The following is a 26,824-nucleotide window of genomic DNA, read 5'->3' as shown; positions in this document are numbered from 1 at the left end:
GTTCCCGATTTTGGGGAAGTCCAGAACAAGCGGTCACAGTTTAAGGATAAGGGGGAAGTCTTTTAGGACCGAGATGAGAAAAACATTTTTCACGCAGAGTGGTGAATCTCTGGAATTCTCTGCCACAGAAACATAGAAACATAGAAACATAGAAATTAGGTGCAGGAGTAGGCCATTCGGCCCTTCGAGCCTGCACCGCCATTTAATATGATCATGGCTGATCATCCAACTCGGTATCCCGTACCTGCCTTTTCTCCATACCCTCTGATCCCCTTGGCCACAAGGGCCACATCTAACTCCCTCTTAAATATAGCCAATGAACTGGCCTCAACTACCCTCTGTGGCAGAGAGTTCCAGAGATTCACCACTCTCTGTGTGGAAAAAAGTTCTCCTCATCTCGGTTTTAAAGGATTTCCCCCTTATCCTTAAGCTGTGACCCCTTGTCCTGGACTTCCCCAACATCGGAAACAATCTTCCTGCATCTAGCCTGTCCAACCCCTTAAGAATTTTGTAAGTTTCTATAAGATCCCCTCTCAATCTTCTAAATTCTAGAGAGTATAAACCAAGTCTATCCAGTCTTTCTTCATAAGACAGTCCTGACATCCCAGGAATCAGTCTGGTGAACCGTCTCTGCACTCTCTCTATGGCAATAATGTCCTTCCTCAGATTTGGAGACCAAAACTGCACGCAATACTCCAGGTGTGGTCTCACCAAGACCCTATACAACTGCAGTAGAACCTCCCTGCTCCTATACTCAAATCCTCTTGCTATGAAAGCTAACATACCATTGGCTTTCTTCACTGCCTGCTGCACCTGCATGCCTACCTTCAATGACTGGTGTACCATGACACCCAGGTCTCGCTGCATCTCCCCCTTTCCCAATCGGCCACCATTTAGATAATAGTCTGCTTTCCCGTTTTTGCCACCAAAATGGATAAACTCACATTTATCCACATTATACTGCATCTGCCAAACATTTGCCCTTCTCACCCAGCCTATCCAAGTCACTTTGCAGTCTCCTAGCATCCTCCTCACAGCTAACACTGCCCCCCAGCTTAGTGTCATCCGCAAACTTGGAGATATTGCCTTCACTTCCCTCATCCAGATCATTAATATATATTGTAAATAGCTGGGGGTCCCAGTACTGAGCCTTGCGGTACCCCACTAGTCACTGCCTGCCATTGTGAAAAGGACCCGTTTACTCCTACTCTTTGCTTCCTGTTTGCCAGCCAGTTCTCTATCCACATCAATACTGAACCCCCAATGCCATGTGCTTTAAGTTTGTATACTAATCTCTTATGTGGGACCTTGTCGAAAGCCTTCTGGAAGTCCAGATACACCACATCCACTGGTTATCCCCTATCCACGCTACTAGTTACATCCTCGAAAAATTCTATAAGATTCGTCAGACATGATTTACCTTTCGTAAATCCATGCTGACTTTGCCCAATGATTTCACCACTTTCTAAATGTGCTGCTATCCCATCTTTAATAACTGACTCTAGCAGTTTCCCCACTACCGATGTTAGGCTAACTGGTCTGTAATTCCCCGTTTTCTCTCTCCCTCCCTTCTTAAAAAGTGGGGTTACGTTTGCTACCCGCCAATCCTCTGGAACTACTCCAGAATCTAACGAGTTTTGAAAGATTATTGCTAATGCATCCACTATTTCTGGAGCTACTTCCTTAAGTACTCTGGGATGCAGCCTATCTGGCCCTGGGGATTTATCAGCCTTTAATCCATTCAATTTACCCAACACCACTTCCCGACTAACCTGGATTTCACTCAATTCCTCCACCTCCTTTGACCCGCGGGCCCCTGCTATGACCGGCAGATCATTTATGTCTTCCTTAGTGAAGACGGAACCAAAGTAGTTATTCAATTGGTCGCCATATCCTGGTTCCCCATGATCAACTCACCTGTTTCTGACTGCAAGGGACCTACATTTGTTTTAACTAATCTCTTTCTTTTCACATATCTATAAAACTTTTTGCAGTCAGATTTTATGTTCACTGCCAGTTTTCTTTCATAATACATTTTTCCTTTTCTAATTAAGCCCTTCGTCCTCCTCTGCTGGTCTCTGAATTTCTCCCAGTCCTCCGGTATGCTGCTTTTTTCTGGTAGTTTGTAGCATCATCCTTTGCTTTGATACTATCCCTGATTTCCCTTGTTATCCATGAATGCACTACCTTCCCTGATTTATTCTTTTGCCAAACTGGGATGAACAATTTTTGTAGTTCATCCATGCAGTCTTTAAATGCCTTCCATTGCATATCCACCGTCAACCCTTTTAGAATTACTTGCCAGTCAATCTTGGCCAATTCACGTCTCATACCCTCAAAGTTACCTTTCTTTAAGTTCAAAACCATTGTTTCTGAATTAACAATGTCACTCTCCATCCTAATGAAGAACTCAACCATATTATGGTCACTCTTGCCCAAGGGGCCACGCACAACAAGACTACTAACTAACCCTTCCTCATTACTCAATACCCAGTCTAAAATAGCCAGCCAGAAGGTAGTTGAGGCCAGTTAATTAGCTATATTTAAGAGGGAATTAGATGTGGCCCTTGTGGCTAAGGGGAACAGGGGGTATGGGATACTGAATTGGATGATCAGCCATGATCATATTGAATGGCGGTGCAGGCTCGAAGGGCCGAATGGCCTACTCCTGCACCTATTTTCTATGTTTCTATGTACCAAAATCCTTTTGGTGGCAACATAGATAGTTTAGATGGTGTAGATGGTATTCAGGATATTAGCCATCATTAGCTGGATCATGCAATACAAGAGCATGAAAGTTGTGATACAGTATTAAAAAACATTGGTAGGCACAAAATGCTGGAGTAACTCAGCGGGACAGGCAGCATCACTGGAGAGAAGGAATGGGTGAAGTTTCAGGTAGAGACCTTTCTTCAGTCGCCATTCCTTCTCTCCAGAAATGCTGCCTATCCCACTGAGTTATTCCAGCATTTTGTGTCAACCTTCGATTTAAACCAGCATCTGCAGTTCTTCCCTACACATTAAAAAAACATTGGTTAGGCTGCAGTCGGGAGTACCGTGCATGGGTTTGATCACCACTCTTATGAAAGATGTGATGTTAGACAGGATATTGCCTGGATTGGTGGACTTCAGTTATGGGGAGAGATTGGAAAGGTTGACTTTTCATTGGAACAGAGCAAGCTGAGCAAATACCCAATTGGGATCTACAATATTACAAGGGACATAGTGAGGGCAGATAGTGGGAAACTATTCCACATAACAGAGATAGCTAAAAAAAAAACTAGAAGAAATTGTTAAGGATCTGGATGAAAATGGATTTAAAGGGAATCTGAGGAAGAATTTTGTGGTTAAAATCTGGATGCACTGCCTAAGTGGACATTTTCAGTTTAGTAAATTTAGTAAGTATCTAGATGAGCACTTGAAATGCCAGGGTATAGAAGGCCAAGGCCAAATGTTGGTGATTACAATTAATGTAGATGGGTAACTGATGGTCAGCATTGACAGTTTATGTGCTGTATAACTCGATGACTACTGCTAATTTGGTCAGATGCGTCCTCCTCCCCTTTGGCTCTGAAGAACATTCTCTTCAGTGCTATACTAAAAACCTGGCTAAAATAAACAGCAAGGTTCCTTTCTACACCTTTGCCAAAGGAAACCCTTTTGAGTGTACTTTTCTGACCATTAACCATTCCCTCCATCCTTACAATGGAATGTGTTCTCTTGGGATGGGGGAAATGGGTGGTGATGGCAAGAGGGCATTCGAAAAGATGTTTTTGTTCTCCAAAATAGGAAATGCTTACCAGAACTGAAAGAAGAGCAGGAGATTTGACTTGCTGGCCTGGATCTATCTGTAAATTTCACTGGAAGTTCACTATGAAATAGGAATAATAGTTTCAATACAAAAACACTGACAAGAATAGAAAATGAATCTCCAAATACTACCAATGTACTTGTACATTCTTCGATATGTTATATCATGGCTCCAACTGCCGGTATCGGAGCGGGTAAACAATTCATGTTTATTTAATGGAGACAGTTCATTCTCTCTACCTTCTCCTGACCAACATTCCTCCCACACTACTTGTTGCTTTAACTTGCATTGAATAATATCAAGAATAAAGTATGCCCTCCGTGGTAAAGAAAGCCTATATTGAAAAATATTTTCCTGCCTCACAACTGAAATCAAATAAAAATTTGTTTTATTTACAACAGGAAATCACTTCCATTTCCACTTTCAAGATATTTTATCATGGACCTTTTACATTCTATTTAAAGAAATGCTTAGAGATTCCAGGAATAAAATTGATCAGATCTCTTCATCAAAAACAAGTTACTAAAAACCCAAAAACCCAAATGTAAACCAAAAGAATCACTTCCACAATACAGGACTGAACATTATTCAAATAACTTACTTAAATTTTATAGTCTCCATATTCCATTGCCAAAAGCATATGGTCCCATCTGCACCTGTAGACGTCAAGTATCGTGTTGTTCCTCTGGTGCCAGGGCAAAACTGAAGTACAAAAAATGGAATCAATACATTTGAAAGTACAAACAAGATTCATAGAAACATAGAAAATAGGTGCAGGAGTAGGCCATTCAGCCCTTCGCGCCTGCACCGCCATTCAATATGATCATGGCTGATCATGACGATAACTTTAATCTGTAGGTTTTCTTTCTGAAACAGTCAGGTTTAAATTTAAGTGACTGCATATTTCTCCTCCTGCAGGAACTGATAGTTCCGTCAAATATGACTTGCCAGCATTCAATGTTTCTATTCATTTCATTAGCTCCAGCCAAACAGATTAGAATTGCACTTTGCACCAACATCACCCTTGTCACTCAGAACAGTTAGCAGAAATTGACACCCCCTTTTTACTCATTGATTCAGCAAACTCACCTGGACTTTTCACATTGAGGGTGGTTGAAGCCGGTTCTCTGGATACTTTCAAGAGAGCTGGATAGGGCTCTTAAAGATAGCGGAGTCAGGGGATATGGGGAGAAGGCAGGAATGGGGTACTGATTGTGGATGATCAGCCATGATCACATTGAATGGCTGATCATCGGTGCTGGCTCGAAGGGTCGAATGGCCTACTCCTGCACCCATTGTCTATGGCCTATTTACAATGTGCCCGTCTCGGCTCAATGCTATTGAAATCTTCATTTATTGTTTTGTCATCTTTTCACATCACTATTTCAAAAAGTTCTTTGCTAGCTTCTCTTGTTCCACCTTTCTGAAACTTAAGGTAATCTAAAATCCTTCTGCATTTCTCAGTTTCATTCATAACAACCGTGCTTGTCGAATTGCATGGCCGAATTATCAAACATCAACTCAATTCCTCACCCACTTTTTTTTTTAACTCCTTAATTTTTACAATCACCTAAAAAATAGTATCCAAGGTCGTTTCATGAATGAGGCTGGGTTATTATTAATAGGAAAGAAAGTAAGAATTTAAAACACTGTATAAAATAGATTATTAGAAAAGAACTTGCAAAATAATGTGACTAAAAGTTACCAAATCCCCAGACTAAATGGTGTGGGCAATAAAAGAAGTGATGCAGAAATAATGGATGTATTGATTGCGGTCCTGCAAAATTCCCGATTCTGCAAATATTTCAGCAAATTTAGATTTTTATTTCAAAGGAGATTTAACAAATTGAGCCCAGAGGTTTTATAATTTCATGTCAGAGTGGCCTTGATGGATCAAAGGATCTGTTTCTGTGATGTATAACTCTGGCTCTAACTTCCAACCCGGCAATGGTCATCCTACCATTACCTGACACTGCAACCTAGGTCATGTGCAGTCAGGATGATTTGTGTACTTGGAGCGATGCCAACCTTCCGGCTGCCTCCCCCGACAGGAGGTGTTCAGTCACTGTGGGGCTCCCTCCCCTCTAATCAGCTGCAGCTTTTTCTTGTCAGCAGTAGCTTTGTCAGTTACCCCTCCACCACTGCCTCATCCTCCTTCTCCCTGGAGTCAGGTGTTGGCAACTGAGGGGAAGAAGGAGGCGGCGGTGAAGGGAGAAGATGAGGAATGGACAAAGATGGACAGTGCGGCAGCTGGTAAAGAAGGGCTCGCTGGTGCACCTTGTGGAAGATGCCACTGACTCGGCTGGGAGTTGCTCTACACTGCCTCCCTCATTCTAGCTCCTTCTTCCCCTCATTCCAACAAACATACAGGCAGCCCATAGAATCAAAGGCAAATTATGTTCAACATTAACTTAGTAATAAGAGGGTTGCTTTTATGACTGGAAATCTGTGACCAATGGTGCAACTCTGGAATCTGCTTACAATTTGTTTTATACATTAATTATTTCGATATGAATGTGAGAAGTAAGGTTGGTATGTTTGCTGGTGACATGAAAATTGGTAGTGTTGTGATTTTCAGGAAGATAGTCTATGGCTACAGGATGATACTGATGAGTTGGTAAGATGGGCAAAAATCTGATAGATGGAATTTAATCTCAATAAAGCCAAGCGTTGGACAGACATTCATAGACGATGAATGGAACAATTTTCCAGACATTTGAGGCAGAAAGGGATCTCTGTGGACAGACCCAATGATACCTGCAAGTGAATACAATGAAGAAGGCATACGAGATACTTGCCTTCATTGGTTGGGCAATAGCAGATAGGTTATAGTATAGCTTTGGTTAGACCACAGCTGGAATATTGTAATAGGTAGTATAATACGTAGTGTAATAGGATGTGATTGTACTGAGAGGATGTAGTGAATATTACTTGGAGTGTTTCAGTAATGACGAGGCACTCAATAGGCTAAGATTTCCATGGCGTGTAATAGACTGAGGGAGGACCTGAGAGGTATAAATAACCGTGAGGGGCAGATAGGATGCACAGTTGAAAATTATTTCCCATTACCGAGGTATCTAAAACTAGAGGGTATTGGTTTAGATGGTATCTCAGGAAGAAGCTTCTCATCCAGTGGGTGGCTGGAAGCTACATTACCTTGCCTTAATGGGTGGTGGAGACAGATCTTTTTCAGATTTAAGTAACATTTGGACGGGGACGTAATGTCAGGGCATAGAAGGCTATGGACCATGTACTGATAAATGGATCAGTATAGATGAAGACAAAAGGAACTACTGATGCTGGTTTATTAAAAAAGACATTGCTGAGGAAAGTCAGCAAGTCAGGTAGCATCTCTGGAGAACATGGCTACTGATTTATTGAGATGGGATCCTTCTTTGAACAGCCTTCATCTATAAATGAATATTCCAATAAAAAAGGCTTGTTACTGCAATGCTTTAAAGATTGCATCAATAATTTGAAGACTATTTAATGCTCATTTTATAAATGCGAAGAGTTTTATCCCACCCTATATACGCCCAGATGCACCGTAAACTCCCCTGTCATGAATGACTTTCTTAATAAATGCAATCTCCCTAAATTGAGTGAAGAAGAATGCAATGGTCTTAACTTTGATCTCCGTGTTATAGAGATTCAAAAAGCCATCTCATCTCTTAAAACTGGTAAAGCACTAGGCTGAAGCGACAATTAGCGGTTCATTAGAAAGGAAAAGATGCCCAAGAAGTTCATACCATCCGATCTCACTACTAAATATAGATGGCAAGCTATTTGCTAAAATCTTAGCCAATAGATTAAGCCCATTAATAAGTAAATGAATACACAAAGATCAAACTGGGTTCATACCTAATAGACAATCCACCTTTAACTTGAGATGTCTGTTTAATATCATGTTCACAAAAAGAAAAGGAAACAACGACTTGGCTATACTAACTCTTGACGCAGAAAAAGCATTTGACCAGATTGAATGGCCATACTTATTCGAGCTCCTCAAGAGATTTAACTTTAAATACAACTTTTTTGGAATGGATTAAGCTTCTGTATAAAAATCTGACAGCACGAACTCTCACAAACCAACCACTCTCATCTCCCTTTAATTTATTCTGGGGAACAAGACAGGGCTGCCCCCTATCAGCATTAATATTTTCCCGTGATATAGAACCTCTTGCTCAGAGTATTCGATTAGATCCCCATATTCATGGTTACGATATGAAAGAGACTACAAATAAAATATCTTTGTACACGGATGATATTCTCCTGTACATAACAGAACCTCAAACCACTATTCCAGAGATACTGGAAAAAAGTAACCTGTTTGGTACATTTAAAGGCCACAGTATTAACTGGAATAAAAGTATACTGTTGCCAGTTCATACCATTCCCTCAGATACATTGGATAATTTTATTTTCAGAGTAACAACAGATAAATTTACCTACCATGGGATTGAGGTTCCAAAGCATTACTCTTCCCTTCTACAGGCCAATTTCCTTCCCTTATTAGAAAACCTAAAAAGCAAAATCCAATTCTGGAAAACTCTTCCCATTTCTTTACTCGGAAAAGTGAATACCATTAAAATGATCTTCTTACCCCAGCTAATATATCTAATACAGAACATTCCTATTTCTCTTACAAAAACATTTTTTAAGAGATTAGATTCGATAATAATACCTTTCTTGTGGAATTACAAAACTCATAGTATAAACAAAAATCAGCTCTACAAATCAAAAACTACAGGCGGGCTTGCTCTTCCAAATTTCAGATATTACTGGGCCTCCGCCATCAAGTCCTTTGCTTGCTGGCTTGACACATCAAACATCCCTCTGAATTGGCTCAAAATAGAACAAGAAGATTGTCACCCACACTCAATAGGTACCATCCTACTAGCTCCTACTTCAATTGATAATCATATTATGGATTTAATCAGCAAATCAGAACCCATTTTGAACTTAAACTTATATCTCTCGCTTTGCCCATAGCAAACAACCCCACATTCAAACCATCTATTTTAAATAAGACTTTCTCTACAGTATCAGAGACCTATATATCGATGGTGTGCTTGCCACCTTTACACAGCTACAAAATAAATTTGAACTCCAAAATAGTAATTTCTTCAGATACTTGCAAATCAGGGATTATATACGAAAGCATCTGTCGGGCTCTGAAGTTGAAAGGCTGTCTCAAATAGATGACTCCCTTAAAACATCACCAGATAAAGACAAATTCATCTCCTATATGTATTATGTCCTTCTATCAATAACCTCTCCATCCTCTAGCAAGTATAAGATCAATTGGGAAAAATACATAAATGTGCAAATACCAGATGAAATATGGGAGGAAAGCCTCAAACTTATACATAGGTGCTCAAACAATGCTAGACACTGCCTCATACAGTTCACAATTATACATAGACTTCACTACTCCAAGGCAAAAATACACAGTATATATCCAAATGTTTCTCCTACTTGTGATAAATGTCACTCCTCAGATGCTACTCATTTTCATAACTTTGTATCGTGCCCTAAACTCATCTCTTTCTGGTCTGATATATTTAAGAAAATCTCAGACATTCTTAACATCCCATTAAACCCAGAGCCCTTATTAATCATCTTTGGGGTATCTGAAACAGCAAGACAACTCACAACTGCTCAACGACAATTCCTCTCCTACTTTCTCATTACGGCAAAGAAACTACTGCTCATGTCATGGAAAACAACAACAGCTCCCAATTCCAGAATATGGCTTCATGACTTGACCAGTACATTATATTTAGAAAGAATAAGATATGTTCTAAAGGACAGAGTCAACCAATTTAATAAAATATGGCTACAAAGGGTCAGATGTCTGAAGAAGGGTTTAGACCCGAAACGTTGCCCATTTCCTTCGCTCCATAGATGCTGCCTCACCTGCTGAGTTTCTCCAGCACTTTTGTCTACCTAATACAATCTGGCGACCATTTTTTGTCATTTATTGCACAGAAGAATATGACACATAACACAAACCTATCTACACTCTAAACCATCCATTTTAATGAAATTATAAGTAAGGGATAGAAGACAAGAGTTAGAAGCTTTAAAAACAAAAGTCTTCACAAAGAATTATTGCACACTATGTACTGTAGTCACCTTCTGCACTTTACCTATGTATTTATTTATTTTTATTATTAATTCTTTTCTCTCTCCCTCATTTATTTATTTATTTATTTTTGTGTTGTTTTTATAAACATGCCCGTCCATATTGTTTGTATAATACTCAAATGTTCCATTTTGATATGTACATTTGGAAAAAATGAGCTTGGATATGGCAACATAATCTGTACCCATTTTTTGATGGCTCAATAAAATTTATTAAAGAACTAAAATAAATGAGAAAATGGTTAAATGCAAAGTAACATCTTCCACTATGTTCAATAAAACAAAAAAAGATAAATAAGTATGTTGTAGGGAGATACAAATCCATTACCAATAAAGATGTTATAGATCCAGTATGTCCTTGCAGTACTGCAATAGGAGCACATGTCCTTAAGCACCAAACACGTATCACTTTATCACAGCTGCCGGCAGCAATCAATGTGTTCTCATAGTTAACAGCCATATCAGAAATTTCAGCTGAGTGCCCACGTAAAGTAGACAGAAGTCGTCCATCATCAGTGGCCCAAATCTTTACCAAGCAATCATCTGAACCCTGGAAAGAGTAAAATGAAATTTCACATATCTACTATTTAAGCAAGTTACGCCTTATTAAATTACATCTCTCAAACTTAAAAAATGTAATCCCTGGCTACTGCAGCAGCCATGAAACCTTATATTTCCTTTAAACAACACTTCAATTTTTTTAGAAACATATGTTAAAATGAATATATATATATATATATATATATATATATATATGTATATATGTAGGATTAAAAGGTAAAACCCAAGAAGAGTCCCATTTCAGAAGTAAGTATCTCCAAAGCCTCAATTCCCTCTCTTGAGAAACTAGTTGGAATGTTAAATTAATTGCAGAAATCCGTTAGTTGACTCACACCAGTGTTTGTACTCCAAGAACCACTTTCTTCATCTCCATATATATCAATAAACCCTTTTGCCCCTTTCTCGAGCTAGCCCATTTCAATGCACCTGGGCAATTCATCTTAACCTTCCCATGCAGCATATTCTCATACTGACCAATACACATTAAAATTCTAATTAATTTAAAGTTCCACATTAGCTTTGTTGAAACGTTGCCATCTGATCAGCACAAGACAATTTATCTCTATCATAGAAACATAGAAACATAGAAATTAGGTAGGAGTAGCCATTCGGCCCTTCGAGCATGCACCGCCATTCAAATATGATCATTGATCATCCAACTCAGTTGCCATACCCTCTGAGCCCTTGGCCACAAGGGCCACATCTATCTCTTAAATATCATGAACTGGCCTCAACTACCCTCTGTGGCAGAGAGTTCCAGAGATTCACCACTCTCTGTGTTCTTCTCATCTCGGTTTAAAAGGATTTCCCCCTTATCCTTAAGCTGTGACCCCGTGTCCTAGACTTCCCTAACATCGGGAACAATCTTCCTGTAGCCGGTACACCCCATTTTGTAAGTTTCTATAAATCCCCTCTCAATCTCCTAAATTCTAGAGTAAACCAAGGACATCCAGTCTTTTTGGCAAGACAGTCCTGTCCTAGGAATCAGTCTGGGGCTTCTCTGCACTCCCTCTATGGCAATAATGTCTAAAACTGTACGCAATACTCCAGGTGTGGTCTCACCAAGACCCTGTACAACTGCAGTAGAACCTGCTCCATATATATCCCTATGAATAGAATACCATTCGCTTTCTTTACTGCCTGCTGCATTACCTTCAATATTATAAATTTAAATTATTTTTAGACATTGACCCTGGTGGTATGAGTGATGACCACAAGGTAAGGTACACAGCAAGTCACATCTCTTGGTCTGAAAGGGACATGGAATTTGGCAGAAGTCACCGTTGCATAATGTCCAGTCTATACTAAATGCATCTAGTATTGCCAAATATATCCCAAATAGAATACTTTTATTAGTTTATTAATTTAAATTGTTTTAGACATTGACCAGGTTGTTGCAATGATTAACCTCATCACTAAGCAACAAGCTAACTATCCAAGACCATTTTTAATGTACTTTCTACATTGGTCTTCTCACCATGGAATTGCTCACACTGAATGCTCAATGGTCTTCTCACCGTGAAAATTCTCCTCCCTGAACGATCAAATGCAATGCAGTATACAGAGGAAAGATGCCCAAGTATCCTCTTGTACATTTTCACATGCTGGTAAGCCACAACAGGAAAAACATGGCTATGTCTTCCACATCCCGTCAGTTGTTTTGAAGTGACAATATTCACTGAAATAAATATGAGAAAGTTCTACTGAGTTTCGTGATCAAGATAAACAAATCAGATAATAGCCAAGGTAAAATTAACTTAAATATTCTCTGCATGCAATTTTTATTTGTAAAATGCAAACGTGTCAGCAAAATAGCACACATCTCTCACTTGCACGATAAAATTGGCATACCTGTATAGTATACATCCAAGCTAAGTTACCATTCTCTATTGCACTGCAGCCTCTCTTGCAACTGTACATCATGGAAACAGTTAATTTGTCCCAACTTGTCACACTAATGGATGGGCACCTATGTAGAGTCCGTAACCCTCAATGCACATGATTCAAGTATTCATTGAGACAAATTTAAAATACTGTCTACAACCAGTTTCAGCCACTCCCTCCAGTAGTGCATTCCAAGTATTTACCCCCATCTGGATAAAGATGTTCCCCATTATATCTCCTCGGAATCTCTTCCCCATTACCCTAAAACCATCCTCTACATTTATCTACCTCTGATATGTGGAAAGGTTTCCTGCAGACTACCCATCTATAATTCCACAATGTTATATTTTTTTAATCATCTTCTTCAACCACCTCAGCTCCAGGGTAAAACAATTCAGCTTCTTCAGAATCCCATCACAACTGAACTACCCCATTCCAGGCAACATCCTGGTGCATATCTGCTGCATCCTCCTTGTACCTAAATGACCAATACACCAGTTGAGGTCTTGAGGGTTTTTTGATAAAGTTGGGGCATAATCTCCCTAAAAAAAAAAATTACACAAAGTGCTGGAGTGACTCAGCAGGTCAGACGTTTCGGTTCGAGACCCTTTGTCAGATTCAGAAAAAAGAAATTCATAACAACAAAAAGGCAGGTATAGCTGGGGCCTATGCGAGTGCCTGTGGTTACACCTTTAACAAAGTAAGTGGGAGGACTCAGAGAAGTTGTTGAGGCCGTATGTGGTGGAGTGCTAGTAAAGGTTAACGGGTTGCATCTCTGTTCAAGGAATAACTGGAGAGTCCAGAGACCTTCCTGGTGTGGAATCGAGGTGTAAAGAAACTGGACACCCATAGTAAAGATGAGGCAGTAGGGACCTCAGTATTGTAAGTTACTGATGTGTTGAAGAGCATGTGCGGTGTCTCAGATGCGGGTTGGAAGTGACAGGACAAGGGTGGAGGAGACAAGTTATTTGGAGATGAGCTCTGTGAGTCAGTATCAGGCAGAAACAATGGGTTTGCCAGGGCAGTCCTCTTTGTGGATTTTGGTAAGGAGATAGAAACAGGAAGTATGGGCCTGGGAAACTATACGGTTCGAGGCTGTGGAGGGGAGATTGTCAGAGATGATTAGATCAGTATCGGTCTGGGAGATGATGGCCTGGTGTTCACCTGCGGGTTTATGTTGAAAGGGCTAGCATGAGGAAGAGCTGACACCTGGCCTGAGCACGCAACAAACGTTTTTCACTGCAACAATACACTAAACTAAAACTAAACTACCATGAGAAAAGGGAAGGGGTATATTTGCTATCCTCCAATCAACTTGTAGTTCACTTGCATCCAGTGAATACTTTAAAAAAAAATCACAACCAGATCCCAAACAATCTCTTCCCTTCCCACAGAGTAGTATAACTAAAACCCGAGTGAAACCCAAGCACTTAAGACTTTTTTTTCCCCAGAGCTTACCACCCAGAACATGTGTTCACATGACAGTAATGTTAGACTAATCAGTCCTGCCCTAACCTCAGTTGTTTAAGCAAAACATACATCTAACTGACATGTCATGTTTAGGTCACATAGCCAGGGGCTAACTCTAGTAATTCAACTCAAACCATTTGTTTATTATCACCCTTTAATACAGAAGAGGGAAGTTAATAAACCTGGTCCAAAAATCCGAAATAATAGTCCAGATGCTGCTTAAAAAAGACAAAATTCCTAAATACTTGGAAACATTTACTTTTGTGAATAAGCATTAAAAACAAATAATAGCAGAAAATATACTACTTAATTTATGCAATTTCTAATTCCCTATTCCCTTTGTCATACGGTCGTCTCGATTGTAATCAGTCTTTCCGCTGACTGGTTAGCAAACAATAAAAGCTTTTCACTGTACCTCAGTACACGTGACAATAAACTCAATTTTAAAAAAGCACGTGCATATTCAAATATGCCGACTGCTCTTGTCCTTCCAAGTAGTGAACACAAGCCACAGCAGTGCATTTTGCAGATTACACACTGGCAGCCATAGTGCACTGGTGGCAGACTCAGAAATAGAACCTATCAAGCAGATTGGTTTGTTCTATCAAGCTTAATATATTATTCCAAGCAAGATGATAATCCGTCACATTGCTGCTTTAGAATCATTAAGATTTACAATACCAGTGGCTGCCAACAGACATATCTCATCTGCTCCAGAACCATCTTTTAGATTATTTTCCTTTCCCTATGATCAGAACAAAGCCTCTGTTAGGCTTTGAGGAAGGGTCTCGACCCTCGATCCAAACATTACAACCCCACAGGTCCTCGACCTGAAACGTCACCCATTCCTTCTCTCCAGAGATGCTGCCTGTCCTGCTGAGTTACACCAGCTTTTTGTGTCTAGCTTCGGTTTAAACCAGCATCTATAGTTCCTTCCTACACAAGCCTATGTTAGTATTCTGCATTGCTTTGTTTACATTGTAAATCAATGAGCAAGTTTCAGACTACATCCATTGGTTATGTGAAAGAACATTTCCTTAGCTCATTTCTAATCCTACCAATTACCTTAATGTTGAAGTTCACTATTTATTGATACCAAGAGGAATGCAGTCTTCCGGGCTACTCAATTTTACACATCTTGATTAGTATCAAATTCTTTCCAGGAAAGAAAACCCCACACAACCCAATCATTCATAAGATCATAAGTGATAGGAGCAGAATTAGGCCATTCAGCCCATCGTCTACTCCACCATACAATCATGGCTGATCTCCCTCCCTCCTAACCCCATTCTTTTGCCTTTGCCCCATAACATCTGACACATACACGAATCGAGAAACAATCTATCTCTGTCTTAAATATATTTACTGACTTGGCCTCCACTGCCTTCTGTGGCAAAGAATTCCAGATTCACCACCCTCTGACTAAAGAAATTCCTCATCTCCTTCTGAAAAGAACGTCCTTTAATTCTGAGGCTATGGCCTCTAGTCCAAGGCTCTCCCACATCCACTCTATCAGACACTCTCCGCCGCCTCCGCGCATTCCATTCTCTAGGCCCTCACCCCCTCATCTTCACCATGGACGTCCAGTCACTCTACACCTCCATCCCCCACCAGGATGGTCTCAAAGCCCTCCGGTTCTTCCTCGACCAGAGAAGCAACCTATACCCAGCTAATGACACTCTCCTCCGTCTAGCGGAGCTGGTCCTTACCCTCAATAACTTCACGTTTGAATCCTTCCATTTCCTCCAAATACAAGGCGTAGCTATGGGCACATGCATGGGCCCCAGCTACGCCTGCCTCTTTGTCGGGTACGTCGAAACAATCCTTGTTCAATACGTACCAGGGCCCCATCCCCAACAAAAAATAAATTAAAAAAATTCCTTCTTTTCCACTCTATCCAAGCCTTTCACTATTCTGTGCCTTTTCAATGAGGTCCCCTCTCTTTTTTCTAAACTCCAGCAAGTGCAGGTCCAGTGCCGTCAAACACTAATCATATGTTAATCTACTCATTCCTGAAATCATTCTTGCAAACCTCCTACGGACCCTCTCCGGAGCCAGCACATCCTTCCTCTGATAGGGTGCCCAAATGCAGCCTGACCTGCACCTTATAGAGCCTCTGCATTACATCCATGAGCTCAATTATTTTAAGTGGGGAAAACAAAAACATTACAAAATTGGAAGGCTCTTTATCAAGATCAAATACTATAATAACACAAATGTAAATAAATGGGCACAATCCAATGGCAATTAGAGACATTTTGCAAAGTGCTTAAGGATGAGAACTGAATAATTCAGAGTATATGATAAACATACAGAACGAAAAAGGACTCTGGGACAGTTCGCTTAATAAAGAATGAGGTCCATACCTCAGTCAGAAATGTTAGCTTAGAAGATCAAGACATAAAATCAACTTTAAAAAAAATCAGTAAGAGGATATTGGTGAGACTAGTCTATAGCCTCCTAATGGTGACGGGACTGTACAAAGTATAAATTTGTCAGAACGGGGAGCATCTGTGGAGGGAATGGACAGACAACGATTTGGGTCAGGAGTCTTCTTCATGCAACGTTCCCAGCCACTTCCAGGCCACTGAGACTTCACCACTACCAGTTCCTGCAACTTCCCTGGTCACCCACAGGCCAGGACCATTCGCTCTGCTAGGTCCCACTGTCCAGACCAGGGCCCTCAACATCACTCGGTCTCACCAACCATTCCCTGATGCTAATCACGCCACTTCCCCTAACACCCATTCCTACATCACCCCATACACCCTCCTTTCCGCCGAGCTCCTCTTCCCTTCACAGTACCCCTCCTAAGCCCTGCAGCCCTCTGCCCTTCTCAACTGTGTCTGCCCTCAGCCCCATCCTATCATGTCTACCCCATCACCCTTGACCATCCTCATTCCAATGCTGAACAGCCTGTCCTCAGCAGAGGCATAACCTTTGTACACAACGCCCACACCTCAACATTTTCTGAGCCCAACATCAGTGACCTTTTCATTCATCAGCACCATGCCTTTGTCTCTGGCAAGGACAACACCTTCTCCAGCCCCCAACCCTCCTCCTCCTCCTCTTAGACTGCCCCACCATTCTTCTCCCCTCTCTCATCCTTTTCATCTCCAAATGCTGCAGGACCATTGACCGTCTCGTCTTCTCCACTCCAATATCACCTCGTCCAAACGTGCAGCCCTCCACTCACTCAATACCAATCCATAGGTCTAAGGAAGGACCCTAATCTGAAACGTTATTGGTCTATTCCCTCCACACTTTTTTTTTTGCTCATTATAAAGGGATCCTTAACCTTCATTCCATCATAGTGAACTTAATGTGTAGGAAGGAACTGTAGATGCTGGCTTAAACCAAAGATAGGCACAAAAAGCTGGAGTAACCCAGCGGGACAGGCAGCATCTCTGGAGAGAAGGAATGGGTGATGTTTTGGGTCGAGACCCTTCACTTAATTTTACCTTACCTATTAAATTTGAAATGAAAAAATAATACAGATGTACCAACCAGAGGTGGTTTTTGGAACAAATTTTCAATATATTTCCAATTTACCAGCATTTGGACATTTTCCGTAGCTCACAGGAGGTTCTGGTGGTCTTCCACGATGAAGAGCAGCGAAGGCCGAACCTTTCCACACTACATGTTTGCAATCTGTAGGTTAAACAAACACCAAAACTTTTTTTAACCCAATTGCTGGTATAAATGTTTTACTGGCAAGACCTGCATTTGTACATTTGAGAAGATCGTGGTGAACCACCTCCTTAAACTGCTACAATGCAAGAAGCTACCCCCAATGATGTTAAGATCTAAAATTCTATCCAAACAACAAAGAAGGAACAATAGCATATTTCCACAGCAGTATGTTTTGTGGCTTGCATGGTAATTAAAGCATACTAAAACCAACATTCTAATTAAAATAAAAAGCAGCCAGGCAACATTTGTGGGACAAATAGCTAGTCGTTTAAGGTTGATACCCACTCTAAATGGTTGGAAAATGCCAACTCAAATTCTTAACTACTCTTCTGAATGTAACATTAATTAGGGTTGATGTTCAGAGGCCGCACCTTACTGCAAAAGACCAAAACAAACCCTCCAAGCACAGGAATATACTAGCCCAAATTTCAGATAAGAATGGGGAATCTGCCGCTCCATTAAATAAAGCACGAAAAGAAAAAATAATATCTATCACTGACATATGGAGAAATGCCAATTCCCAGCTCTATCAAGACCACAAACTATCTCAAACGTCTGTGCAAATTAGGTATAATAATGACATGCATCCGTGTGCTTTTGAATAATCTGCTTTTGCCAATGAGATTCTATCTTTAGTAACCCCATCCATAGATTTCCTAGAAAAATAAGGTTCAACGCACAACAGACCAAAAACATTTCTATGAAATAACCAAAACAATTAAATTCAGAACTCATTTCATTGTCAAAATCAGTAAGGAAACCTAAAATAGAATCATCCATTTTATTTACCTTTTATAGTCCGTAACAATGACTGTCGCCCAACTCCCAGTAAGGTTTGCACTCCAGGAACACTGGGTGGGATTTCCTTATCCAACAGGGGGCCAATCCGTTGACAGATTTGCAGCAAGTGATCTGAAGATACATGTTTGTTGGCTAATACCTAAAATCAACATTCAAATACTTTGTTAAATGGTTTCTAATTGTTGTACAGTGGCATTGTACCCGAGCAGTCATTGGGAATGTAAATATAATCCAAATGTAAATTAAGAATAAAGATTTAAAGCACATGGTAAATACAAACAAAAATAATCTGCAGCTCTCCTGTTCCACAATACTTTCAAAATTAGTTTTCAAAATATTGTGGAACAGGAGAGGCTTACATTTATTGTTTTGCTTTCTATAATATGAATGAATGAATAGTTTATTTTGGTCATACATTAAAAAGAACAAATCTTTTACAATCCGTGTCAATATGAACCAACATTGTATCCATTTCACACAACATTCACATAATCAATGACCGAAAAAGGAATAGGCTGAAGCCACAAAGCTTATTTTTGCCTATCCTATACAATCCATAAGATAACCCAGAATATCAGCATTACAAAGGAAAGAACAAAAATAAAATTTACTCTAAATCTAAATATAATTTGGTACGAACTTGCAAGGAAAGTTTTGAAGTCACATAACAGTTATAACAAAATATATTAAAAGCCATGGCAAAAGGAAATTTAGTTCACAATTCACAATATCCAATTGCTTACACATGAATAGTCAGTTGGCATATTTCCATCTGTAGATGGTAGAGGTACAGCTAACAAGTTCTGAGGAATCCATAGCATGTACAGGTGCACAACCTTTTATCCGAAATTCCGGAAACCGAAAAGCTCTGAAAATCGGACATTTTCGGTCCTGGAAAAAAGGGAGGGTATATTGCCCGGGAGAGTAGGAATCCCTAGACCTAGTACAGTGAGCGTCCACCGAGGGTCGCCCGGAGAGGTTCCGTGGTCACCTCTCCGGATGACCCGCGGTGGACGCTCACTGAACTCGGTCTAGGGATTCACAAAAATGCTGGAGAAACTCCGCAGGTGCAGCAGCATCTATGGAGCGAAGGAAATAGGTAACGCTTCTGGTCAAAACCCTTCCTCAGACTGCCCTATCAGTCCCCCCTATCAGTCTGAGGAAGGGTTTCGGCAAAGGGAGGGGAGAGAAGGGAAAAGAGAGAGGAAGGATCTGCCGGACATGCTGTGTGTGTGTGTGTGTGTGTGTGTGTGTGTGTGTGTGTGTGTGTGTGTGTGTGTGTGTTGTTTTTGGCGGAGTCTTTTTGGGAGGGAGGGAGGGAGGAGGGAGGGAGGGAGGAGGGAGGGAAGGAGGGAGGGAGAGAAGGGAGGGAGGGAGGGAGGGAGGGAGGGGGGAGGGAGGGAGGGAAGGGGGAGGGAGGGAAGGGAGGGGGGGGAAGGGAAGGGAGGGAGGGAAAGGGAGGGAGGGAGGGAGGGAGGGAGGGGAGGGAAGGGAGGGAGGGAGGGAGGGGGGTCCAGCGGCGGGAACGGATGCCCGGGTCCGGGCGTGAGCTCAGTCCGAGGTTTGTAAACGTTGCTGCAACCCCCGGCCCGGCCCTCCGTGTATTGTTCACCGTGTTTTCCTGGAGAGAGGGGGGAGGGCGGGAGCCGGGGCTGTGTGCGTGAAGCACGGCGACTAGAGGGATGGGAGAGCTGCCCCAGGAGCGTGAGGGCACCTCCCCCTTCTCCATTCCACCTCACACAGACCTCCACATCTACCCCTTTCTTCCCCCTCTATCTCTCTACTCTCTCTCGGCCCGCAGCGATCTGCCGGACATGGTGTGTGTGTGTGTTTGTTTGGCGGAGTCTGGGGAGAAACGCCAGCACTAAGAGCGTGGGAACACGCGGACAGAACGGACAAAAGCAACGATCATAGGTCGGAATAGGTGACCAAAGATCTTTGTAGGTGACATTTCGGGTCGAGACCCCTCTTCTGACTGACTCAGGGGAAAGAGGAGCAAGAGCTATGGACGGTACTAAGGACAAGTGAATTGAAGATTTGCCGATATCTCCCGTTTCCCTTTCCCTTGACTATCAGTCTGAAGAAGGGTCTCGACCTGAAATGTCTACCAACGCTGCTCTATGAACGTTGCTTTCGTCCGTCTGTCCACGCTTTCCCTCGCTCTTGGTGCCGGCGCTTCTCCCCTCATGGCAGCTATTGAAAAAGTCGACCCGAAATATCACCTATTTCCTCCTATTATCACGTATTCCTCATCAGAGATGCAGCCTGATCCGCTGATTTACTCCAGCCTTTTGTGTCTGTCTTCGGTTTAATCAGCATCTGCAGTATGTGCCGTTTAAAAAGTACAAGGCATGTGCCGTTTAAAAATGAAGTGATAAAAAACATTTAAAACATTTAACAACACCTAAACTGTTCCCTCGCAACGCTGCGAGAGGCATAACTGAAGTCGGGTCGGGGTTACTGAAATGACGGAGGTTACGCTCCAGTGCGGACTACGCGTCAGTTCATTGTATTTCGCAGGAGTGGACCATCTTGCGCGCTATAAGATATTTGCTCCAATTGATTTGATTACTCTAGCGCGGGGCCCCCTTAGGCGCGGGGCCCAATTGGGAGAAATAGGTCCTATCGGCTAAAGGCCGGCCCTGACCGGGTAATTGCCGGGATCGAGGCGCAAACCCGCGACCTTGCGGCCACGAGCCGAGCACTCTACCATTGAGCCACATATTAAAATCTACGCTAAAAACCTTTCATTCGGAAAACCGAAAAATCCCGAAATCCGAGAAATGTCTGGTCCCAAGGCTTTCGGATAAAAGGTTGTGCACCTGTACTGCATTTCTAATGGTGACTAACCAAGTTAATTCTGAAAAAAAAGAGTTTACCATATGTACAACAATCAAAATTGATATTGATTAATCAAGTAGGGTGACCAATAATTCTGTGTCCTTGCTATGGTGCTGTAGTCTACAATGGAGCTGAAGCTACTCATTTACATCCTTACCAACAACCAAATACCGTCAACAGCCACCTCCTCCTTATCATTATTAATGTTTGAGGCTTTTACTATTCTTTGGTAATAACTTTAAAATGGAGCATGGAACACAACTTCAGTTATATTTTGACTTGGATCACTGTCTGATATAGTACATTCTTGAGGATGCAAATATATTCCATGTGTACATATCTGCCCAGCATGTGCTTAATAAATGCTGGGATGGAAGACATATATGTCTCTGACAAAACAATTACGTTGAAAACCTTATTTTCCCTTCAATGAGATGCCAAGAATACATTGCAGACAATAAGCAGAACCTGTAGAGTCTTCATTCTTGACACACAGCCAGCAGATCTTATTGATCAACATCTCAGTCCTGGAAGTTAAGTGATTTGCCTTTCCAAAGTAATATTGCATTCTTTAAGATAAATATTGGCCACCTCAATGGACCCAAGATAAAAAATTCTTCTTCTCGTGAAATGTTTTTAACGCTGATTGCAGATGAAGACACAATGCCACATCCCATAACTGCAGTTTTCTTCACACTAGTACCAAGGGATAACATGGTACAAGCATGGAAAAGAAATGTGTAAGAAAGAACTGCAGATGCTGGATTAAATTGAATGTAGGCACAAAATGCTGAAGTACCTCAGCGGGACAGTCAGCATCTCTGGAGATTCCATTCCTTCTCTCCAGAGATGCTGCCTGTCCCGCTGAGTTACTCCAGCATGTTGTGTGCACCATGGAAAATAATTGATCCATAAGCTGACCTTCTGTCCAAGTAATGAATGCAGCACAACACAGAACTTGCTGCACTTTCATCAATCTAAAAAGACTGAAAATGTTCTGCCTAATTCTGTATTCGAATGGTTTTCCTGTGGAAATAGGCAAACAGCAACTCAGGAGAGCAAACAAAAGATGCCAAAAGTAGAGGCCTAAATATCCAAATCTTGAAATGACAAGCAATGGCTTTGGGGGCCATAACACAGACTCATTTTTCAAACCCAAAACTACCAAACTCAAAAGTGTCATGCATGCTATGAAAATCACCAGAGAGGTTTGGGGTTCAACCATTTTCTTTCTAGCATCAGGTGGAGTCCATGGTACTGGCATTACCAAATCCACAAAAGCAAAGAAAAGTACAGTTTGCTCAGTGAACTTTTTAGAGCTTTGCATGAAGATAATATTTTCTATCAGGGATTTCCATAGTTGGAATTGACGCGTCATGAAATTCAAAAAGATTGTGTGCACTTCTTAATAAATCATCAATGCCTTAAAAGTCATCTTATATACTGAGCTCAATCATTGCCTGAAAATTACTGGCACAATTTCATAAATTCTTAAATTGCTACAAATGGGCCCCAGAATAAAACAGCATTTTCTTGGCTTTTATATTATGTACAACTATCTTGCAACAAGTCAACATGAACCAGGCCTTCAACCCAACTTGTCTGTGCCGACCAAGTTGGCATATATGGCTATTGCCTGCATTTGGCCCATATCCCTCTAAATCATTCCTATCCAAGTCTTAGTTTAGCTTAGCAATACAGCGTGGCCCACCAAGTCCATGCTGACTGGTGATCACTAGTTCTACCCTATACACTAGGGACAATTTATAGAAGCCAATTAACCTACAAATATGCAAGTCTTTGGAATGTGGGAGAAAACCAGAGCACCCCGAGGAAAATCCATGCATTCACAGGAAGAAAATACAAACTCCATCTAGACAAGCACCCGTAGTCAGGATCGAACCCGGGTCTCTGACGCTGTAAGGCAGCAACTCTACCACTGCGCTAACAACACATTGTTTGTCATTACAAGATTTAGAAGAACCTGGTATCGGCTTCATTTTAGTTATATGACAAACATTGGACAACTAAACGTCAAAACTGAAAGCCAAAATCAAGGACAGGATCCAGCTATGGCATGTGGAATGGCATGATAAAGGGACAATTCTCTCTCATATCTACAAATCCCAACTGAAAAAAAACCCTGCTTCAATCAGACTAATAACAGACAAGTGTAATGGATGCAAGTTTATTGATTGCAAATAGGAGAAATGACTGATACTACGGAGCGAAGTACCTAGGCATCTTCAATATGGGCTCATACCTAGTCAGCAATATACTAAAACATTAAATTTTCTTGCATCTCTGGATAAATGTTTTACTAAATTATATTAATAGCTGTTATATGTAATTGATCATTAATACCTGCCACCAACATCTTTTATACATTGCTGAAACTTCAATTATGGTATTAAAGTAGCATTTTTTTATGACACCCTATACATGGAACTACAGATGCTAGTGTTCACAAAAGATGACAGTAACTCAGTGGGTCAGGCAGCATCTCTGGAAAACATGGATAATTGATGTTTCAGGTCGGGACCCTTCTTCAGACTGATAATTTTTTTTAGAACTTTCGAGTTTGTCCAAATGACTACAGAAAATCTATTACTTTTAAATAATATCATAAATATATCAAATGGATTTTAAGAATTAGTCTACAAGACACAAAATATTCTTTTAAAGCACATGCAAATAAAATGAAAGCATATAAAGAAAGATAATCAATTAATAAATTTCATTTTTAACCAATGAATATGAACACACTTAACACGAGGACAAGAAACATATTCAGTTATTCACTGAATGATTTATGGCATCCCATGTTAAAGTGTCAGAAATAGGTCAGATTCTGAGCAGAAAAATCTCTTGCTTCCAAACAGCTCTACGTTCACATTTGCATCATTTTAAACTGCTATTATTTGTTCGATTATTAATGAAATTAAGTGGATAATCACTAACACACATCATTAGTTTTAGAATATCTGTTAAATGTTTCTACGTAAATTTAAAGGTGACTAATACAGGGGGGAAAGGTCATTGCCATAAGATATTCCAGCTGTCTATTATGTGCAGTCAGTCCAAGGCAACTGATGAATTTTCAGACGTGATCGACATTAGTTTCCTGTGTCAGGCCTGCTTGCCAACCCGCCTATGGGAGACGCCGTCACGTTTCACCGTACCGCGGCAGCAAATCAGAGGCGCACCCCGATTGGACCGAATCGCAGTATCCCTACATAACCTATTAACTCCCAAACCACAATAAACGTACCATAATAATTTTGTTTAAACTAAAATCGCTTTGTTCTAATTCATTGCAGTTATAATTTCACCTCACATTTTTTTGTGTACAACTGCCGCGATTTCAAAGGGGGCTATCAAGCGAAAAGCTACTAAACTTTTGTTGATGCCATTTATTTTTAAAGAGATTTTCTTTAAAGGCAGCTTTTTTTTTTGCGGGAGATTTAACTCCTCCAGAAAATACAGCAATAAAAAAAAGTTTGTATTGCTTCCGTTTCATTTTGCCGAGCGCTTTTGTTAACTCTCACCAGGCTCTCAAAGCTCATCCGATGCTCCTTCCCTTCCCAGTCCAGACGCCGAGGGACCAGCTAGAGGATGGAAATGTGAAGAGTGAGTGAGTGAAGCAGGAAGCGCCGGAGAAAGCAACAACAAATCCGCCTCGCAGTGTTTTTACCTGATATTCCTCCAACTCCTGGATCAGGACCTGCGCGAAAAGAACCGAGAATGAAATAAATATGTTTAAAATATACATATACAGTTTGAAAAAGTGATGGGTTTGACTTACCCGCGCCGATTTCTGACAGGGTCCAGCGAGGAGGAAGCGGGCGATCAAGTAGTAGAGCTCTGCCGGGTGAGGTGGGGAGAGAAAGGAAGAAAGTCAAACAGGGCGCCGGCTCTCGCGTTTAAAACATGGTTTTCTATCTCCTCTCACCACCACCACCGCCGCCGCCGCCGCCGTCAGGGAGAGCGGGGGGACACAGGCGGCGACACTTACCGCACTCGAGCTGCGATACTCGGCTGCAGTCGGACATGTTGAGGCTGGGCCCGGGCTGGCTGGGGTCGGTCGGTCGGCTGGTGCTGGTATTAACGCTACACACGGCCCGGGCTCGCTGTGGACGGCCGCCTGGTGTTGGTGCTGCCCGGGCTCACTGTGGACGGCCGCCTGGTGTTGGTGTTGGTGTTGCCCGGGCTCGATGTAGACGGCCGCCTGGTTGATGTTGATGCTGGCGCTGCCCGAGCGCCACACGCTCCGATCGCCATTCAGGGGGCACGCCGGCCCGCCTCCTCACCACCCGCGCTCAACCCGCCCACCGCCAAATAATCCTCCACATCTTCCCCTTTACCCTCTCCCTTTCCCCTCATAACCCACCATGGCTATGGCTAGATCTCTTTGGCTCAATCGCTTCCCCACAATAACATTCGTTAAAAAAAAGGGATTTAACGCCTAACGTAAATTTATTTTATAAGGAGTGGCGGAGGGATACGTTTATTTTCTGTAACTCGTCCGGCTTGAGGCAACTGAACGTGATGGCGGAAACAGCTGACTTGATCGACATTGGAGGCAGCCAACGGACAACACGGCAGCTGTCTTTAACTGCTTTAAAGAGCCTGCTCTGGGGCGGGACTGTTGATAATAAGAGGTGTTTAATGTTCATCAAGCCTGACAACTGGGCAGTTAACGGCTGAACCTTGTTGAACTAGTGTTTTGCGATGTGTTGGTATTAAGCTTGTACCAGTAGTAAGCTTGTACCTGGACATGAAGTCTCTGCACCTGGATGGGTGGGGAAGTGCTGTACCAACCAGGGTTGCTCAGACTCGAGTCGTGGTCTTATTAAAGCCATCATTTTCTGGTGGTTCTCAAAGTCCGTGTATTGTGCAACGGGTTACCGAGGCAGTGTTATTGCGGAATTCTCGAATACAATGAGGGAAATAGTTGGGGTAACTATTAACTTGCTATCTTTATCTTTTTCCGGAAGCGATGTGTTATCGAAGTACTGAATGACTAATATGTTTTCAAAGAAACTCGGCTTATTGAGTTTATCTTTATTTGTTAATTACCAATATCGATAAGAGGTTTAGTTTATTTTCATTGCCTTGTGTTGTTTAAATCTGATTTGATAACATACATAAATGGATCTTTTTCATCGATATTTATGTTCGCTCTTTCTATATTGTCATAGTACATCACTGCACTTTGTTCCATATTTTTGAAGTATTTGTCCAGTTTGTTCCTCACTGTTCCTGTTGAATTTGATTTTGTCACATTTCCAAACAGTGGCACTCCTGATGGCTGTAATGTACAGTTAAAACATCATTAAAATGTCTGTCTTTTTTTCCAGTCACCTTAAAATCTGTTTATTGATATTTTTGCTGGTAAAGTAACGTTTAATGATATTTTTGCTGGTAAAGTAACATTTCTTGTCATCTACTTCTCAGAAAACAGTTCATGATTTTTCTGTGTCTGTTTTCCTCTTGCTCTTTTTCCTCTTGGACTCTTTTTGGAGTGCAAACGTAGAGATTATGGAGACTAAGAAACTGCAGATACTGGTTTAAAACAAAACACGTGCTGGAGTAACTATTTCACCTGCCAAGTTG

General features: G+C 41.4%; 1 protein-coding gene across 4 annotated transcripts in view; it reads right to left on the bottom strand.

The window, feature by feature from the left end:
* Positions 1–25,577, bottom strand: part of brwd3 (bromodomain and WD repeat domain containing 3) — a 122,279-nt gene extending 96,702 nt beyond the window's left edge. For 2 of the 4 annotated variants that reach the window (XR_008724372.1, XM_055644153.1), the window contains exons 1-10: positions 25,224–25,574; positions 25,014–25,072; positions 24,903–24,932; positions 24,757–24,816; positions 18,356–18,506; positions 17,426–17,524; positions 12,037–12,197; positions 10,287–10,508; positions 4,413–4,513; positions 3,801–3,871 (exon numbers count right to left, since the gene is read on the bottom strand). Coding sequence is in view for 3 of the 4 variants with exons in the window: in XM_055644153.1 (XP_055500128.1) it covers positions 3,801–3,871; positions 4,413–4,513; positions 10,287–10,508; positions 12,037–12,197; positions 17,426–17,524; positions 18,356–18,506; positions 24,757–24,816; positions 24,903–24,932; positions 25,014–25,072; positions 25,224–25,260 (991 nt within the window). In the remaining variant the exon portion in view is untranslated. Of the gene's footprint in view, positions 1–3,800; positions 3,872–4,412; positions 4,514–10,286; positions 10,509–12,036; positions 12,198–17,425; positions 17,525–18,355; positions 18,507–24,756; positions 24,817–24,902; positions 24,933–25,013; positions 25,073–25,223 lie in introns of all 4 variants that reach the window. The other 2 variants (XM_055644151.1, XM_055644152.1) reach the window with 1 other exon arrangement.
* Positions 25,578–26,824: the final 1,247 nt, after the last annotated feature.

This window comes from Leucoraja erinacea, chromosome 12 (assembly GCF_028641065.1).
Source record: "Leucoraja erinacea ecotype New England chromosome 12, Leri_hhj_1, whole genome shotgun sequence".
Classification (NCBI taxonomy): Eukaryota; Metazoa; Chordata; class Chondrichthyes; order Rajiformes; family Rajidae; genus Leucoraja; species Leucoraja erinaceus.
The sequence above is the reverse complement of the archived record's forward strand: the minus strand, read 5'-3'. Positions and strand labels throughout refer to the sequence as shown.